Raw genomic sequence first — 17,991 nt, 5'->3', positions numbered from 1 at the left:
GCAGGGTGCGTCCGCACCCTGCCAGTCGTACCTCTCTCCCTTTTTTTTTCATTTTTCATTTTTTCATTATTATTATTCTTTTTAAAATTTTATTATATACATATTTTTTACTCCGTTTTTTATCTGTAATTTAGTGTCTACAATAACCTCAACTACAAAACATTCGCAAGTCTACTTACTAATCATTCTCAACACTAAAAATCAACTTTAGTTTACTACTCACCTTGATAGCTTTGTAACCTTGAAATTCTTTCCAACAATTCCCAAGCTATTATAGGGGCTTTCTTTCTTTTTCTCTCTCTAAACACCTAGCTAGTGAGAGAAAGTATGGAAGTGGGATTTTTCAAGGGTTTTAAAGTGAGAAAGTGAAAGAGCACAAGGATTATAGTCAAAAGGGCACAAAGGTGTGAAAATTAGAGCTAGAGAGAAAAAGTTATGAAAGTTTCATATCAAGCTTCCATGGAGGATGGAAGTAACGTGAGATGGAAGAAGAAGAAGGAGAAAAGCTGCTGGAGAATGAAGAAGCTGCTAGAAGAACAAGATATTTATAGCCCATGCTTATCCACTTCACTTAAATTACGAAAATGCCCCTCCACAAATTAGCTTGTTCTCTTCCAATCCTTTATGCAATCTTTTACTCTTTTGATACTGGGACAAGGTCCATAATGGTCTAGAAATGCTCGAGTTCATGAAAACTTAGAAAATTTTACTTGAGGTGAAAAATAAATATTTTGCCCCTATTGTGAAAATTATTGAAACTTCTAGTTTTCTTCATGTTTTCATCATTACACATCATTTATGTGGTCTTATGCCTATTTAGACCTTAAAATATAATAAAAATTTATTCTGGGAGCTTATTAGAGGAAATGACGAAACTACCCCTAACCCGTGTTATGGCGTCTATGCCTAGTTACAAGCCTATAGAGGTTGAGGTCTCACAGATGGTGTGTGGTAGGCTACAAATTTCAATATTAATCGTTATTTATGCCATATGTTCATTATCATTATTATTTACCACTTTATTATTTCTTTGTATTTTATTTTTATTATATGCTTTTTCATTTTATTAATATTCCTTTTTTACTAATATTTTAGAGAAATATTTATTTAGGTTAAAATATTGAGACTTAAGATTAAAACCCTCCCATCGTTCAGGTGGAATTTTAATCAAATCTCCCACCTAAGAAAGTTAACTTGAGATTGCGACTTCTCACATCTAAAGCTAAAAAATTCTATCATTGGTATAATTTAAATAGTATATTTCATAGTATTATGTATTTTATTTTTTAAAGCATAAATAATAGCCAGAATAATAACAATTTCAAAAGCCTAACATAACAACCCACAAAGCAAGGAAAAAATCATAGGAAAATATTCATACCTTCCTTGGACTTGGATTGGCCCAAGAGAATCGGGCCCACTTCAAGGATTCAACTGGTCAATCTCCAAAATGTTACCGTTTTGCAGCTTCTATTTCTTCCTGAAGCAACACCGCTTGAATAAAAAATGACTCATTTTCCCTTGCCTCCAAAACGATGCCATTTAATTTCAAATCTCTCTTAAGAACAAATCTCAAACAGAAAACAATAAGAAACAATAACAAAAAGATAGCTCCAAAATGCCCACAACATGAAGGTAAAGCAAACAAACCAGATAAAATTAACGTAAAACAACAAAAACAATGAAAACAATAAAGAACCCAAAAAATGAATGCCCCGACAAAATATAAAAAAGATAACGATCACATGAAACAAAAGAAAAAGAGTACAACCAAATACAATAAGAAAACCCACAACTAAAACAAAAAAAATCAAATATGAAAACTTAAAGTAATATACAAAAGAGCACAACCTGCAAAAAGATACAATGAAACTTATAAGAAAACTTACACATCCAAAGAAAAGAACTAATTCCTAAGAAACGTAACTGTTCGAAAGAAAAAAAAACGCAAATAATAAATCTCCAAATACCAAATGGTGAAGCAAATTGACCATAACTTGTAAAAAAATACAAATGATAGAAACAAAACCCACAAACAAAAAGAAAAAAATGGATTAAAATGAGAAAAGCAATACCACACAAAGAAAAACAAAAAAAAAACAACTAAACAAAACCACGAAATCAACCAAGTTGAATGATGAAGCAAAAGAAAAATCGAATCAGAAGCAAAAGCATCCAACAAACTAAAAGAAAAATGACCAAGAAAACAAGCTAAAGACAGAGAAAGGAGCCCATAAAAAAGAAAGAAAAAAAACTTAAAAGGAAAAAACCCATTGTCTCTTAAGCTTCAAGAACATCAAATAGAAAGCAAAAACCAAAAACCAAAGAAAAAGAAGAAAAAGAGAAAATCTGAAGAAAATAGTAGAAAGAAGAAAGAAAACAACAAAGAAAAAGAAGCACAAAGAATGAGGAGAAGCTTCTAAAGGTTAAAAATAAAGGGAAAATAGAGAGGCAAAGAAACCAAAGAGAAGGAAGGTTTTGGATATCGAAGAGAAAAGACAAAAAAAGGCCTCCAAAAATCAGGCAAAACATGACTTATGTTTCTCTCAGCTCAAAATTAAAGCAACACATGTCAACCAATTGAATTGTCGATGTGGCACTACAAATTGCTGTCAATTGTCTCTTCCTTTAGATAACTTTTAATTATAAGGTATAGGTATGTTTACTTTCTATTTTGTCTTAACATTACAGAATTATAACTTATAAAATTATTAATATTTTCATTTATGTTTATGTTAATAGAATATATCAAAGTGTTGCTATTAACATAATTATTTTATGTATACAAATGAGAACATAATAAAGATAGAAGCTATAACTCATAACAAACTTTATTTATATGACTATACTTAATAATTTTATTAGTTATTATTTTTGTTTATATTTTTTTTGAAAATCAATTATCTTTATTTATATAATATATTGTTTATTAGTCATTATACATACAAACTTCATATATATTTGATATACTATATAAAATNCGTTTAATATTAAGTCATAAGACCTTTGAAGTAAAAATTGAACAAATTAATTAAAGGATATTCTTTATTGTAAAAGAATCTCAAAAATTATAAATTCATATCTAATAAATAAATAAATAAATAATATATTTTTTTAATTGAGAGAGGGGAATTTGAACCTTATTATTTAAGCAAGAGAATCATACACCAACTAATAAGTTAAATGCTAGCGTGCGTATAACTTATACATATTGATATATAAGTAATTAATATTATTATATTAATATATAATATATTATACGTATTTATAAATATTATTTTATACATATACAAAATATTATGTATAATATTTATAGTTTATATCGTAAAGCTTCTTATAAATATGAATTAATGTAAAATATTTTTGATTCAAGTTTTGGGCCAAGTTATTAAACAGGTATCCATACACTAATAGGATTCAATTCTGGCTAGTATTTTATAATTTTAGCCAGTTTTTAATAAGATTTAGACATTGGATATCTAAACGGTTTCGGATTCAAGTATATAAAAAATAACAAATACTTTATCTACTTATATTCCTACGTAAAAGAGAGGTGATCTGGAAGTTGGGAATAGGTGCAACAATTGCAGTAGTTTCCACAGGAACTCATGTTTAGGAATTATCTCATAAGAGGACTATTATTTTAGAGGAATACTATTATGTTCCAAATATTTGTGGAAACTTGATTTTTGTTTCAAAACTTAGATTTCTTGATTATTCTGTAAATTTTACTACCAAATTTGTGATTAAATTTAATAATAAAATTGTGATTTATGGGTTTTTAAAGGATGGAATTCACAAACAATGTTGAAAGTGATACTAGTTCCAATGTGTTGCATTAAAAAGATAAAAGGAATGTGAATCCAACTTAGATGTAGCTTCTAAGATTTGGTCATGTCAACATTGATCACATAACAAATTGATTAAAAGTGGACCTGTAAACTTCTTACAAGTACAACAGTAGGGACCCCATTTTGTTGGAATGTGTTTATTACTATTATTACAATTACAGTTAATTATCCACACCCCTTTTCTAATTAAATTCTTGTATTTTCATTGTATATCATCTTTCCATTTCCAATTTTATTTTATATTTGTCGTACCTATTTTTGTCTTTAGGCCTTCTTGATTTGGGCCACATTATCAAGGGCAAGTCTCATATCCAAAGATTTTTGGACCCAATTGAATTTTCATTGTACATTCTTTTGTTTTTGGACCTTGTTAAAACATAATTTCATGAATCCCATTGGTCCCTTTGGACGTTTTCTTGGAGCCAACGAAGTTCAAAGAGGTTATTAAAATTACAGAAACAAATATGAGAGACGTGATTTGGCCCCTTTGAGTGGATTCAATGTTGAACAAGAAAACGAGAATCTTCTAGTCCCTTCCTCCAACCAAAGTAACAGGTCCAGTGCTGAACCAGAAGACGAAAAAAGCAGGCAAGTTGCACCAACAGCCACCTCTCCCTCATTGCTGACCTTAATTCAGGACTCAGGCCAGCCGAGTCACAAACAATTCATAAAGAAAAACCCAATAAAAAAAAAAAAAACACTTCCTTCACAGTCAACAATCCTCAAGCCATTCTCCTTTTCTTTTCTAACCAAAAGGCTTAAATAGCAAAAAAAAGCCTTAAATTAAAGTCATTTTTTAACTAAGTCCCTAATATGTTATCATACCCAAACGATCCCTTAATCATCGATTTTATACTCAAACAAACCATTAATCTTAATAAAAAATTAACTATCCTCAAATTTAATTCTAATTAGAATTTCTTATTCACGTGACATATTACGTCAAAATAGATGGTAAAGAAAAGAATAAAAGGAAACAATAAAAAATAAAGGATTAAATTAGAACATTTTTCATAAAAGACCAGATTTTGGGTACTCTCAAGGTGAGGAAATTTTCCTTAAATTCCATCAAAAGTGTTCAGAAATTTTTTTAAAAATTTCTAATATTTAAAAAATAGTAAAATAAAAAAAAAGAAAGAGAAAGAACAATAAAAATAATAATTAAAGAAATTAAATCAAATATGTTTATCAAAGTTTAAAATAAAATAATGCATGATTAATTTGTACTATTTTTTGAATGAATATTGTGAGGGTGTTAATTTTTTTTTGTGTGTAGATTTCTGCTTCCGAACCCTAATTTTGTTTCATAAATTGAAATCTATCTTTTATAATAAACTTAAATAAAGCCTAAAATTTCTATTAAACACAACTTTATTTCCTCTTATTCATTTTTTTCTTTCTTCATCTTTTTCCTTCCATCTATTTTCATTTTTTCCCTTACCAAACATAAGTAAATGAGATGCAGGTGAATTATGAACAATTAGTGACACAATAAAGTGGGGTTAAATAGGGCCATAAGGGCTGCCCAACCTTATCCTTGTGGTGAAGCATTCAATCTTGAGTAACAGGCTAGACTAGCGGTACTTGAAAAGAAAAAAAAGAATGGCTAGAGGCCTGAACTGTAACATCAAGGAAGTTATGATGGTTTTGATGTAATTATCACAAAAATATACACTACAACAGAAGAAAAACTCTTATGAATATCGCGTTATTAAAAGAATAGGTAAATTTTGAATATATATAAACATGAATCTTTTATCATTTATCGAATATATTTTTTAATATTAAAATTTGAAAACATAGACTCGTGATTTGTAAACTTTTTTAAAATCTATTTTCAAAATTTAAAATCGTACGAAATTAAATTTAAGTTCCGATCTGTGACATAGCATGTGTATCTCAAATTGAAAAAATGTGTCAAAATTTTAAAGAAAAAGAAAAGAACATTTTTCAGATTAGGTTGATTCCAGCTACAATGAGACCAAATAAGCAAGTCCGACGTCAGGTCCTTGGGCACAGCTGGCTTGACTATAATCGGAGACGGAGGCCTCAAAACAAATTATTATTTATTTTGAATCATTAAATTCTCTACAACCAGCATAGAAATTTATGACAGAATTTTGCTTCTTCGGCATGAATTAGGATAGAATCATCAGCAGCTCAATTATTAAGGTAGAAAGAAAGAAAGACCAAAGTCGTTAAGGGATTTACATCCAAGCTGGATTCTTCAAGGGAGTGACAACGGCCTTCACTTGCAAGTAATTGCTAAGACTCTGAATACCCTTCTCTCTTCCCTGTCCGCTCATCTTGTACCCACCAAATGGAATAGCTGCATCAAACACATCATAGCAATTTATCCAAACTGTTCCCACTTTCAATGCCCGGGTCACGGTGTTAGCAGTGTCTATGTCCTTGGTAAACACACCGGCAGCCAGTCCATAACTCGTACTATTTGCCCTCCGAATAACCTCATTGATGTCCCTGTAATTAAGGAATCATTATAAGATCAGTTGACCCGAAATTCCCTTATAAAATAGATGCAAGGGTGATTGCTCACTTGAATTTCAAGATGGACTGAACTGGACCAAATATCTCATCCTGTGCAATCAACATGTCTTCCTGATAAAAAGTGAAAGTTTTATCAGTTATCTCCAGTATCATCTTTCAATAGCATTCTTGGTAATCTGGTTCCAGTTGAAGTTGTAAATAATATACCTTTACATTGGAGAAGACGGTGGGCTGAATATAGTAGCCCTTGCTCCCAATCCTTTCACCTCCGGTTTCAAGAGTTGCTCCACTTTCAATACCAGATCTTATGTACCTCAGGATCTTTTCAAATTGTTCTGAATCAATCTGATTTAAGTATGCAGCCATATCAGTCTATTTAGCTAACATGGAAGAATACAAGAGAGAAATCCAAAACATTAACACTGCATTTTGATTGATTCTCCTCTTGGCTATTCAAGATAAGGGTGCTTAAGTACGGCTTAGCATTGTTCTAGATAATGTAAACTGGAAATTCTCATTCACAGACCGCATGCAGAAAAAGAAACTCTGGATGAGGTTTCTTTACAAATTGAAGGCTATTTAAGTGTCCATATCAAAAGTCACTTGACATAAGAACTGCTACATGAAGAAATGGTTGTCAATTTACCTGAGGACCTTGTTCAATTCCTGCCTTGAATGGATCACCAACAGTACGGTTTAATGCGCGTGCCTTTGCCTTCTCTACAAACTCATCATACACACTCTCATGTACATATGTACGAGAGCCAGCACAGCAACATTGTCCCTACAAATGGTTTATAACTACCCTCAATAAAAAATCTTGATATCAAAACTGAGTTTGGTGTTATAAGAGCCTTTACTCAGACATACCTGATTAAAGAACAGAGCAAAGTGGGCCAGCTCAGCTGCCTCGTCCACATCAGCATCCTTGCATACAATAAAAGGGGATTTTCCTCCGAGCTCCAATGTTACGGGCTTAAGATTGCTTTTTGCAGCCAACTCAAGGACAATTTTTCCAGTTTGAGTTGATCCAGTGAAAGCAAGCTGTAAATGGTAACCATTGATGTCAGTGGTACACTAAAATAGTCATGGAATGAAATATATATTACTTGGGTTACATGTCTTCCCATTCTATCTGACAGACACAGAAAATATAGAAATTTTAGCACAGGGTTGATAGTTTTATTTCCACAAGTGTACCAATCTTTTAAGGAGATCAACTTGTCCAGTAGTAATTAGTGGCAAATCAACTCTTCAGAAAGAGACAGTTGAGGGGGGAATTCAGCATGCCTTAATTGCAATCTTTGTTACTGAGTTCCTTCAATCAATAAACTAATGATTTTCAAGAACCATGAACACAAAACAACAACTGGAAAACTGTTACTTGAGGTTTAACTCCAAAGGTGCCAAATTAAAAGAGAGTTGATGATAACAGCTTACTGACAAAACTTTCCTTCTCCAACTTCATAGATATTTGTAATGCATATTTTTGCTATTGATCAGCTAAAACATGGTAAAATATTTTGTCATATATATACCACAACGCTTTATTAATTTTAGATTGGCTTAGTTATGACTGTCATGATAAAAAAAAATACATGCAAAGACAGGGAATTCAGAACCATCATGGCAGACATTAGTATGTGAACCCAAAAAAGATAAAGTTGATAATCCTTCAAGATTACGTGACAGGAAACATGAATTAATGTAGGACTGATTAGTTCTTTTAAAGATGTAAAGTACCTTATCCACTTCCATATGACTGGCAAGAGCAGCACCAGCAGTCGGACCAAAACCTGAAACCACATTTAGAACACCTGGAGGAAGTCCGGCCTGTGAAAATGATTCCCAGTGAGAATGACCGAATGAAAGATCAAGAATAAATAAATAAATAATTGTTTAAGCATAACTTGAGGAATTCAACTGTCAAGTTATCCAACCACATGCACTAAAAAACCTGCATTTATATTCTTAATAATGTAACAATATTTGCACATTTCACCACCAATAAACACTGAATTTTAAGTACTGTTTATCTGAAATCAAAGTATTTAAATTAAGATATAAATTTAAGAAAATTAAAAATCAGAAGCATGGCCTAAGGTTGTGCTGATGGTAAAATCTAAAAAAAAAAAAAATGAGGTACTAAACCTTGTGGTGATAAAGAAGTAAATAAAGGTTATATACTTAAGAAACTACCTCGTGAATTAGCTTGGCTGCATAAAGAGCAGACAATGGTGTCTGCTCTGCTGTCTTAAGAACGATAGTGTTGCCACACGCTAAGGCAGGCCCAATCTTCCAAGCAAACATGAGAAGAGGAAAATTCCATGGAATAATTTGACCAGCAACACCAATAGGTTCATGTATGGTTTGCACATGGTGTGAACTATCAGCTGGAACTGTAAGACCGTGAATCTTGTCTGCCCAACCTGAATAACCCAAAAAATACAGTGCGTAAGATATTGCATAAAAGCGAACAAAATACTAGCAAACTACCGGAGATAGCAAAAATGTTGGGTGTGATTTTCAGTGACTTTACTGACCAGCATAGTACCGAATTAGACGTGAGATCATTGGTAGTTCAATCTTAGCAGCCTGTTCATATGTCTTTCCGTTATCCCAAGTCTCAAGTATTGCAAGTTCCTCTGTATGCTTGTCAATAAGATCAGCAAATCGGAACAATACCATTGATCTTTCCTGGAAGATAATAGACAGAGTTTAACAGGGTTGCAGATTATTTAATATGACAGAAGAAGTAAGAACTACGAATTACATAAGCAGTCATCTTTGGCCATGGTCCTTCATCAAATGCCTTGCGAGCAGCAGAAACTGCTCGATTTATATCTTCAGTATCACCTTCAGCAACATAAGCAATCACATCCCCTGTCCTGGGATCATATGTTGGAAAAGTTTTCCCTGTTGTATTGCAAGGTTTGGTAAACAATTAGCTGAAGAATAGCAATCGTAACATGCGTACATGAAACAATCACAGCTACATCCACAACAATGTATAATAAATAAAAAACTCACCTGATGCCGAATCAACAAAGTTCCCATTAATCAAAAGCTGAGTGTGGTTCACTTTGACAGGAATATTTGGGTTCTCCACAGAAGCACAAGTAGTGCCGTATCTAGAAACCACTCTGCCCACTTCAGAGATCCTACCTGAAAACAAAAATAATATTTCAACAATTGACTAAGAATAATTTATTAATGAGGAAGAACTAAAAATAACAAGTCAACACCCATTTTAATTTTCAGCTCACAGCAATTAAAACTTTTAAATAAAAAGAACTAACCAATAAATTTATTGCAAAACATGAAAGACCAAAGGAAAAGGGAAAGCAGGGTAGTAATAGTTGCACTTGTTTTCCACATTACTACATCAGGATTCTTTCTTTCTTTTAGGTTGGGAAGGGTACCCGCTCTTGAGTTGCCGTAACGTGTTCATTTCAGTTAGCAGGAAAATAAAAAAGAAGATGTGTGACTTTAGAAATTTGGAATCTTGAAAGTACTCCATGCATACAAATTAATTAACTGTGCGTCTTAGAAATCAGAACTCAATAAAAAAAAAATTTTAGCTCTTTAAGCAGATGCAAAAAATGCAACTTCGTCACTACTATATCAAATTCTTTTTGACATATCAGGTTGCTAAAAACTTATTGTTCAAATCTGCAGTACTAATGGTACAATTTAACTAATGAAAGGGAATGAAAGTTTAGGAAACTTTCGATCAAAGCTTTTTTCTTTTTTACTTTACGGAGAAAGTTTCCATGTAAGTGTTCAGTTTCACGTTCCTTAGACTTTTCATTGTAGAGATATATAGAAGAATGCGTTGCAAAATTTAAAAATTAAAAGATTTTCCTTTTTTTTCTAATTATTACATTTTCTGAGCAACCAAACAAACACAATAAAAAGAATTCTCCACCGAACCTCAAAAGTCGAAAAAAGATCAGATCAATCGTAGCTAACATTCATATCTCGTAAAAGTCAGAGTTCAACTTTCCAGTGTTTTAGAATAAATTTTTTTTTAAAAAAAAAAAGACAATAGAAAACAATGAAAAAAAATGGACGGAAAAATAAAGTAATAAATCCAAATACAAAAACCTTTAGAACGCAGAGTAGAAGAAGCAGCAGCAGCCAAGGAACGAGAAAGCAACGATGAAATGCTCATAGACGCCGCCATGCTCGATTATCTAACGACTAACAATCAAGAGATTAGAAACGAGATTAGTCCTATTTTTTTTTTTCTTTCCGTTTTTATAGACGATAACGAGGGGTTGGCTACTGGCGAATCGCATGAGCAACCTGCAATGCCAGAAGGCACTTTAAGTAGGCCGAGGCCGAGGAAGAACGTAGGGGGAGTGGGGACAGTAAAGCGACAGTTGGGTGACATTTCTCAGAATTAGTTGTGCAGGTGAATGGTGCCACGTGGAAGTCAAAGCTGAGGATGGTCTGGTTTAGGTGTAAACGAAGAATAAAAAAAAAAGAGAAGTAGAAGTCAAATCCCCACAAAAGTGGCGCTTTTCAGATTTCTGACGATTCTATTGAGTTTGGGAGCGTGCGTGGAATTATCAACTACGGATAAGTTTAAAGGACACCAAAAACGGCGTGAACAGGACTCTGGGAGTTTTGGATAGGGTATGGCGTCGGCGAATGATGGACCAATGGGGACGCCACTAGAAACGGCGAATATGTTGATGTTGTTGGTACTCTGTTTCTTCTTCTGACGTGGAATGAGGAGAACCATCCTTAATCGGATAGTCAACTACATCTACAGACGGCCACTTTAAAAATTCTATATACACGTAACGTACTATTTTAAATTTTCCATAAACGAAAAGCCCATAGATTTTTGGGCCCACCTACAAAGCCTAGCCAAAGTAAAAAGGAACCGACTCAAATCAGAGTGGTAGTAGCAAAAAAGTGGGGGATTGGGACTTTGGAAAGTTAAAAAAAATTGGGATGTAATCCTCGATATCTACAAAAGTAATAGAAAGAGAGATTGGCATGTGGAGCACGAGCTGGCATTAGTAATTTAATCTATTTGACAAACATAAAAATATAGGACTTTGTCGTTTCACAGCAACTTTTCGCGGTTTGTGGCATCATGATGATAATCGTCTGTGCTCTTAATCTTGTTATATACACTGACAGCATAGCTTTTAAATTATATAAATAAAATTAAAAGAAACATTGATACCTTTTCATTTAATAATTAATTTATTTATCAATTTGCGTAAATATAAATAATTCGGTTGACAAAATTTAAAAACTGCATCACCAATGTTAAAACATGTTTCCAATAACATAAACGACAGCTGTGAAGCTCCTGATCAAAGAGAAGATGAAGTTCCATCTAAGCCACTATTCTTCACGATAATCAATATCATATGATGTACCCAAAATAATCAATTTCTTACAATCTTGACAAGTGATTGCCCCGCAGATGTATGAACAAATAAAACACAGGTAAGCCCTACTGTTTTTAAACCCCAATTGTAGACAATGAGTAACTAACAATAATCGATTAATCATATACTTAAATAAACATATATTAATTATTTCTCATTTAACACTGATGTATAATGTCAAAGGCTAAATTGGTGTCATGAGTAAAAGGGACTAGAAACAAATGAAACAAAGAAAGGGATCTACGACTGCAACATTCTCATCTTTATAAACCGATATAATGGAAGCTAAAGAGAAAAGAAAAAAAAAAAAAAAAAAGGAGAATAAATTAGCAATGGTATCCGTCTCATTGCCCTCCGCTGCCATATATGTCTAAGATGGCAACTTCAGCAGCAAAACGAAACAATTAAGTATACAACTTCAATAGGCTACAAAGTCAAATTTAAAACCCAGTTAGTAACCACCTCAAACCAGAAAAACCTGCAAAGCACGATCTATCTCTTACTCCCCTGGCTACAATATGTGTTCTCAAAATTAACTGCCAAAGAATGAACAGCAGCTCTCATGCAGGACAAACATTCCATGTCACTGAAGCAGCTAATCAAACCTTAAGCTAAAGATTCATCTTTATAGCAGTCTATTAAACTCTATCAAATGGGTAACTTCAGCATAATCAAACATCAGCTAAACTATAACTCAAGGAATCGTGATACTTTCACAATTTACACAGATTTCCTTAGACCGATGCCATCTAATGATGTGTGCAGTCAGCAAGAGCTTCTATGGAGTATGCTTCATGTCCTTTTGATCTTCGAAAAGGTTCCAGTCTCAGAGAAATAAGTACTTTGAGTTCCACTGCCAAGCTGATGTGCATGAGCTTGAGGGTTTGTGAGCTCAATCCCCTAAGACATACAGACACCAATCATTAAGCCACACACACACAAGACACACAAACACACAAGAAATAATGCATGTTTGATTCATGTAAAATGAAGTTCAACTTAACTTTTGCCGACCCTCTCTTACTCTCCAAGGAAAATGGAGAAAAGCATCATCAAAAGTTAAAGTTCAATATTTTAAAAGCATCCGAGTTACATCTCAAGATGCAGTCAAATTAGTGAGGTAAATTACATACACATCGCTCAGGCTAAAAGATAAATCATCAAAAATTGATTACATACAACACATTCTACATATAACATATGCCACCTGCTTCAAATTAACCAAAACCCTCCCCTTGTAACAGCAGGTCTCCCACAACCCCACAACTGTTTCCAATTATTGAAGTCAACAAAGTAAAATCACCGACTTAAAGAACTAGTCCCATCTGGATTTCTCTGTAATTTCACCTCCGCTTCAAGCAACTTAAACAGCCTTAACCTGAACTCTTTAACCCCTGTTTTAAGCCCTAAACACTAAACCTTTCTTGCACCTAATAAAAGCCATGCAAGCAAACTTCTCAAACCTTTCCTATGTCAAATGTGCAGTAAAAAAAAAAGAGGCAACAGAATACTGACATCTCTGTCAGTTCATGGTCTAACTAGAAGAAGCTAAATACCTGCACAGGTGTGAATGCCAAACTTGAAGTCAGTCCAGAGGTAGCACCACTGCTTCCGCCATGCTTTTCCTTGAACCTGAAGGAAAGAGAAAATATCACCCAAGAGAACAATGTGCGAGGCTGAGTTTGATAAATGAATACCAAAACTACCCAGCGAAACTAAATGATCAGGGAAAAAACAAATGACTTCCAAACTTGCAGTCTTAAAACAAGAAGAGAAAACAGAACAGCAAAACCTACTTCTTAGCAACTTTTGCCGCAAGTTTGCTCTGACCAACTGATACACGCAGTTTTCCACTCCCAGCCTGACCAAGCATTCCATAGCCTTCACCGAGTCCATCACCTAATATCAAAAAGTACTTAAACAGTAAGAAACTAGTGTGAAATAGATTATTGAATCCTCAAACAAGTTACTAACATATCCACCTCCTAGAAAATGCAACAAGAAACTAACTCCTTGATGGATATGATTCAGAATTAGACACTTGATAAACAGAAAAAATGTAAAAAATTAGGTGAGCATGCATATAAATAATCAGAGCTTGCACATCTATTGAAGACCCACAACTAGCTTTCAGCAATCATAACTACAAATACTATTAAAAATTTTAATTCAGCAATCACAACTACAAATAATATTAAAAATTTTAATCTTCAGAAAATGTAAAAAACAAAATTTTACCTAAGGAGCTCTCCTCAGGTACACCAAATTGCATCCTGTTTGCCAGTTTCCTCATGTCTGTTATAGCATACCTGAAAACAATATATATAATCTCAGACAAGCAAAATGCAAAATGCACAACCAAATGCCTACAACAAGATTAAAAAAAAAAGAATGAGCATGCTAAAGTAAATAAATAAATAACAAAACTACCTCTCCTTCATCTTCCTTAAGCGACGGCCACCTCTCTTTTTCTTAGGTTCAGAATCAGGAACAGGAAGGGGTTTAGGCTGCTTTGCGGGAGGTGGCTCTTGCCACTTTTCAATTTTCTTATGGATCTCATCCTTCAGAGTTCTTCCAGCATTCCCTGATGGATCCCCTCGAGTAGAATCTATTCGTGCCGCAAGTGTTGCTTTTGAAGCCAAGAGACGGCAAGCACGACTTCTCAAAGCCGGGGGTGTAGATTGAAAAATCTCTGTCTGTTCAATATAACCAACACGAAATTGTGACGTTGCAGTAGAAAACCCTGCAAGGGTCTTTTTCTTTGCACCAAGCAGCTGAACGTTACAAGCAGGCATCTTAGCTAACGCTGAAAGACCACCAGCAGTACCCATAAGTTTAGCAGCAACAGCACTCCCAACAATAGTAGAAAGATTTGGTGCAATATATCCCATTCTACTTTCTACAAAATCAAGAACCTTTTTCTTTGCCATGTCTAAAGCAAGAGCACGATCACATGCATCAATAGTTTTTTGAAGAACATCTTCTGGAAGTGGCTTGCCACTAGTAGTCGATGCTGTAACTGAAACAACCATAATGATAGCCGAAGGCAAAAGTCCTTCCAAATCAACCAGGGTTAAATCCATCTCATTGCCAATCTTTTTCACTACACGAGCATAATCAATCGGATGATGTACAAGTGATTCAAGCTCAGGAAACTTCAACCGGTACTTATCACGTATAAAATTATGGATAATAACAATCTCATTCTCAATGTCAACCGATAGTGAATTACAGTCCACAATCAGCTGATACTCAGGATCATCTTCCAATACCATTCCCTGATTTGATATATCAGAACCCTTCTCGAGTGCATCTTCCACTTTCTGCATTATGGTAAAGGGAACTAAGCATGGAAATAGTCAAAGCAAACTTAAGCACAAGAAGATTCAGTAAATCATTTTACACACAAAATCAGAGCTTATCCCTATAACAATAGTATATAAGGCAACCAAGCATGCTAAATATAAGAAATCAATAGCGAAGGTGAAAGGAAAATCAATTGTAAAGACCTGAAACCAACCTGCATTATATCAATGTATCTCTGAGTTTTTTGCAATTTCGAAACGCTGTCCAGCTCATCGTAGTTAAGGGCTTCAATATCGGCCAGGTCACCATCAACATCTTCTTCCATGTTGGTGACATCATCATTTTCTTCCTCCTAAGAGATTGATATGAACATCACTATTAACATTAATTAGAAAATTAAAAAAAGCTGAAATTCACAAAGAAAAAGAGAAGTATAATTCCAACTTACGAGAACATCGGCTTCGTTGTCCGATAATTCATCAAGGTCCGCAAGAAATGAATCAGCAAGAGTTGCCTGTAAATTAACCAGTAAAAGTATAGACATTGAAAAACAATTATCTGATTAAAAAACAGAAAATTCCACAAAAATAAGTAAAGTACTTAGAGAAACTGAGAGGCAGAAAAGGAAGCTATAGAAAGAAGAAAACTAACCATCTCGAGGCTTTGCGAGGAGTCTTCTAGGGTTTAACCCAGGCCAAACGACCACTATTGGAACTTGAAATTTTCCGATTAGCCTGAAGAACTCAGATGAAACCCTAATCGAAGAAAAAACTGCCAAAGCGGAATTTTAGAAAGCGCAATGGAGAGCGAAAACAAATTCTAGTAGAAATTTCATGGCTTCTGCCACTGGTTTTTTTTTTTTTTTTTTGGTTCCCTTACCTGATTTTTGTTTATATACAGTCGCACTGTGTTAGTGACTGGGCCTTTATATGGGCTTGGCTTTGTTTCCTTTTAGTCTATGGCTCAGGCAGTGGGGTTGATTTAACCCAAGAATATGGTGTTTGGGCCGAACCCCATGAGGCTTGATTCTCTTTATCATTGTAAGACCTACCATAACCCAGTTTGAATTTCATGCCAGCAAACTTGAAAATTATATTTTAATTACAATGCCAACAAATAATAGCCGAAAACCAAAAATATCATACAACAATATTTCCCATGCGTACATCTTACAAAAAGATATAAGCAATCTTGAAGCCGTTTATGTGAATTTCATATGTTATTTATTTATTAATATAAAAACAGGGTGAGTAATCGGTTAAATTGACTAAAATATATTTTTAACCAACTTAATTGATTTTTCCATACATTTTAATTAAATCAATCTACTTTCATATATTAATTGAATTAACCAATTAATCGACTAAATTCAATTAATTCGATTTTAACAGACTTAATTGAAATTGTTTTTAAGAAATGGACTTGAATGCACTCAAACCTATTTTGCAAGTTTTTTTTTTATATAAAAAATATAAAAATGTTTCCCATGCGTACATCAAACAAAAAAGATATAAGTAATCTTAAAACCTCTAAGTGGATTTTATTAATATAAAATTAGGGTGAGCAATCAATTAAATTGATCAAAAAATATTATTAACCAACTAAATCTACTTCCCTATATATTTTAACCAAATCGATCAACTCTCTTATTTTAATTGAATTAACCAATTAAATGACTGAATTCGATTAAGTTGTTTTTAACAGATTTAATCGAAATTTTTTTTAAGAAATGGACTTGAATGCACTCAAACCTATTTTTCAAGCCTTTTTTTCCTAAAATATAACAATGTTTCCTATGCATACATCTTATGTTATTTACTAATATAAAACAAGTACTACACAACCAAGACATGGAAAAAATAGAAATAAAAGAAATAAAAAAATTTCATCTAGAAATCTCTAAACTTAATTGTACTTGTTTCTTAAACTTTTTTATTCCAGCATATCAGTTCCATTTGGTGCAAGCAGATATAAGTTTTCAATTTATGGATTATAACCATACCAATTACTCAATTATAGAATTCAACTTAAACTCAAATGCAAGCCTTTAACAAGAGCTTATGTAGACAAAAAAATCAATTTGATAATCGAATTATAATCTCATATTAAGAAAAATTTTATGCATATAATGTAGGAACATAGGACTGAAAGTACCAAAAATTATGAACGACTTCAAAGTATGTATCAATACCACTATCTTTTGATTTTACTTGTCTCAACCGTTGGTGTGTTAAAGATTTTCAAGCAATAAACCTAGAGGATATAATAAAATTCAATGATTGATTGCGTTTAGTATTGACAAAATCAATTCACTAAGTACTTACCAACATATGACAAAAGAATCAAATTCCTATTAAGTTTTTCTGCAGCAAAAAAGTATAAGAAGCAATCTGAGAAATAGTTGGAGAAAGAGGAAAGATTGATTACAAATTGTTTATGTATATTTTCATAAAATTGAAAATTTGTATTTATAACCAAAAATATGTTTTTTTTTACAAACATATCCTATTAAATAAATATCACTCCCCCAACCCGAGGCATAACAGATGCCGCATACTTGTAAAATATAATCCTACAAACTTGCAAAGCTTAAAAATATATATCTTATACAACTAACTAAAGGGAGCTAATATATCTGAAAAAGTAATAATTCATAAAACTTTAATCTGTCAACAGAATTTAAAGGGTCATAATTTGACAATGTTCAGAATTAAGTTTTCGATACTATGAAACTAACATGTTGAGATAAAGGTCCGAATGACTAATTCAAGATAGTTTATAAGCTAGATTACAAAACGTCACTATCTAAAATTCTTACGTGGTTGACCAAATTACAACCTGTGAAAAAAAGAAATGAAAGAAGGAATTAGTATAACGACTCATCAAGTAACTAACATCTTTCTAGCTAGATT

General features: G+C 33.1%; 2 protein-coding genes and 1 long non-coding RNA gene across 3 annotated transcripts in view; all 3 read right to left on the bottom strand.

Moving 5' to 3' along the window:
• The window catches only part of LOC18609399, a 9,842-nt gene extending 7,546 nt beyond the window's left edge, over window positions 1-2,296 (bottom strand). The window contains exon 1 of the long non-coding RNA XR_001926472.1: window positions 1,382-2,296. This is a non-coding gene — a long non-coding RNA (uncharacterized LOC18609399). The remainder of the gene's footprint in view (window positions 1-1,381) is intronic.
• LOC18609398 (aldehyde dehydrogenase family 2 member B4, mitochondrial) lies at window positions 5,876-10,651 on the bottom strand. Its single transcript, XM_007044489.2, has 11 exons — window positions 10,467-10,651; window positions 9,390-9,524; window positions 9,133-9,275; window positions 8,903-9,056; window positions 8,559-8,788; window positions 8,103-8,192; window positions 7,230-7,403; window positions 7,006-7,143; window positions 6,567-6,704; window positions 6,409-6,470; window positions 5,876-6,332 (listed from the first exon to the last, which is right to left on the bottom strand). The coding sequence occupies exons 1-11, from the start codon at window positions 10,543-10,545 to the stop codon at window positions 6,059-6,061; spliced, it is 1,617 nt and encodes a 538-aa protein (XP_007044551.2). The 5' UTR covers window positions 10,546-10,651; the 3' UTR covers window positions 5,876-6,058.
• Window positions 11,999-15,941, bottom strand: LOC18609397 (U4/U6 small nuclear ribonucleoprotein Prp31). The gene is made up of 8 exons (XM_007044486.2): window positions 15,731-15,941; window positions 15,528-15,593; window positions 15,294-15,431; window positions 14,204-15,096; window positions 14,012-14,082; window positions 13,570-13,672; window positions 13,330-13,405; window positions 11,999-12,673 (listed from the first exon to the last, which is right to left on the bottom strand). The coding sequence occupies exons 1-8, from the start codon at window positions 15,731-15,733 to the stop codon at window positions 12,566-12,568; spliced, it is 1,458 nt and encodes a 485-aa protein (XP_007044548.2). The 5' UTR covers window positions 15,734-15,941; the 3' UTR covers window positions 11,999-12,565.

The sequence above is a fragment of the Theobroma cacao genome, chromosome 2 (genome assembly GCF_000208745.1).
Source record: "Theobroma cacao cultivar B97-61/B2 chromosome 2, Criollo_cocoa_genome_V2, whole genome shotgun sequence".
NCBI lineage: Eukaryota > Viridiplantae > Streptophyta > Magnoliopsida > Malvales > Malvaceae > Theobroma > Theobroma cacao.
Note: the sequence above shows the minus strand (reverse complement) of the source record. Positions and strands in the feature narration are given on the sequence as shown.

Excerpts from the sequence above, each read along its gene's own strand:
- LOC18609398 (XM_007044489.2), bottom strand. The coding sequence starts at position 10,545 with ATGGCGGCGTCTATGAGCATTTCATCGTTGCTTTCTCGTTCCTTGGCT. Across the intron at positions 8,193-8,558 it reads CAGCCAAGCTAATTCACGAG|GCCGGACTTCCTCCAGGTGT; the intron begins GTAGTTTCTTAA and ends TCATTTTCACAG. Across the intron at positions 6,333-6,408 it reads CAGTCCATCTTGAAATTCAA|GGACATCAATGAGGTTATTC; the intron begins GTGAGCAATCAC and ends CCTTAATTACAG.
- LOC18609397 (XM_007044486.2), bottom strand. Across the intron at positions 15,432-15,527 it reads ACAACGAAGCCGATGTTCTC|GAGGAAGAAAATGATGATGT; the intron begins GTAAGTTGGAAT and ends TCAATCTCTTAG. Across the intron at positions 15,097-15,293 it reads GATACATTGATATAATGCAG|AAAGTGGAAGATGCACTCGA; the intron begins GTTGGTTTCAGG and ends ACCATAATGCAG.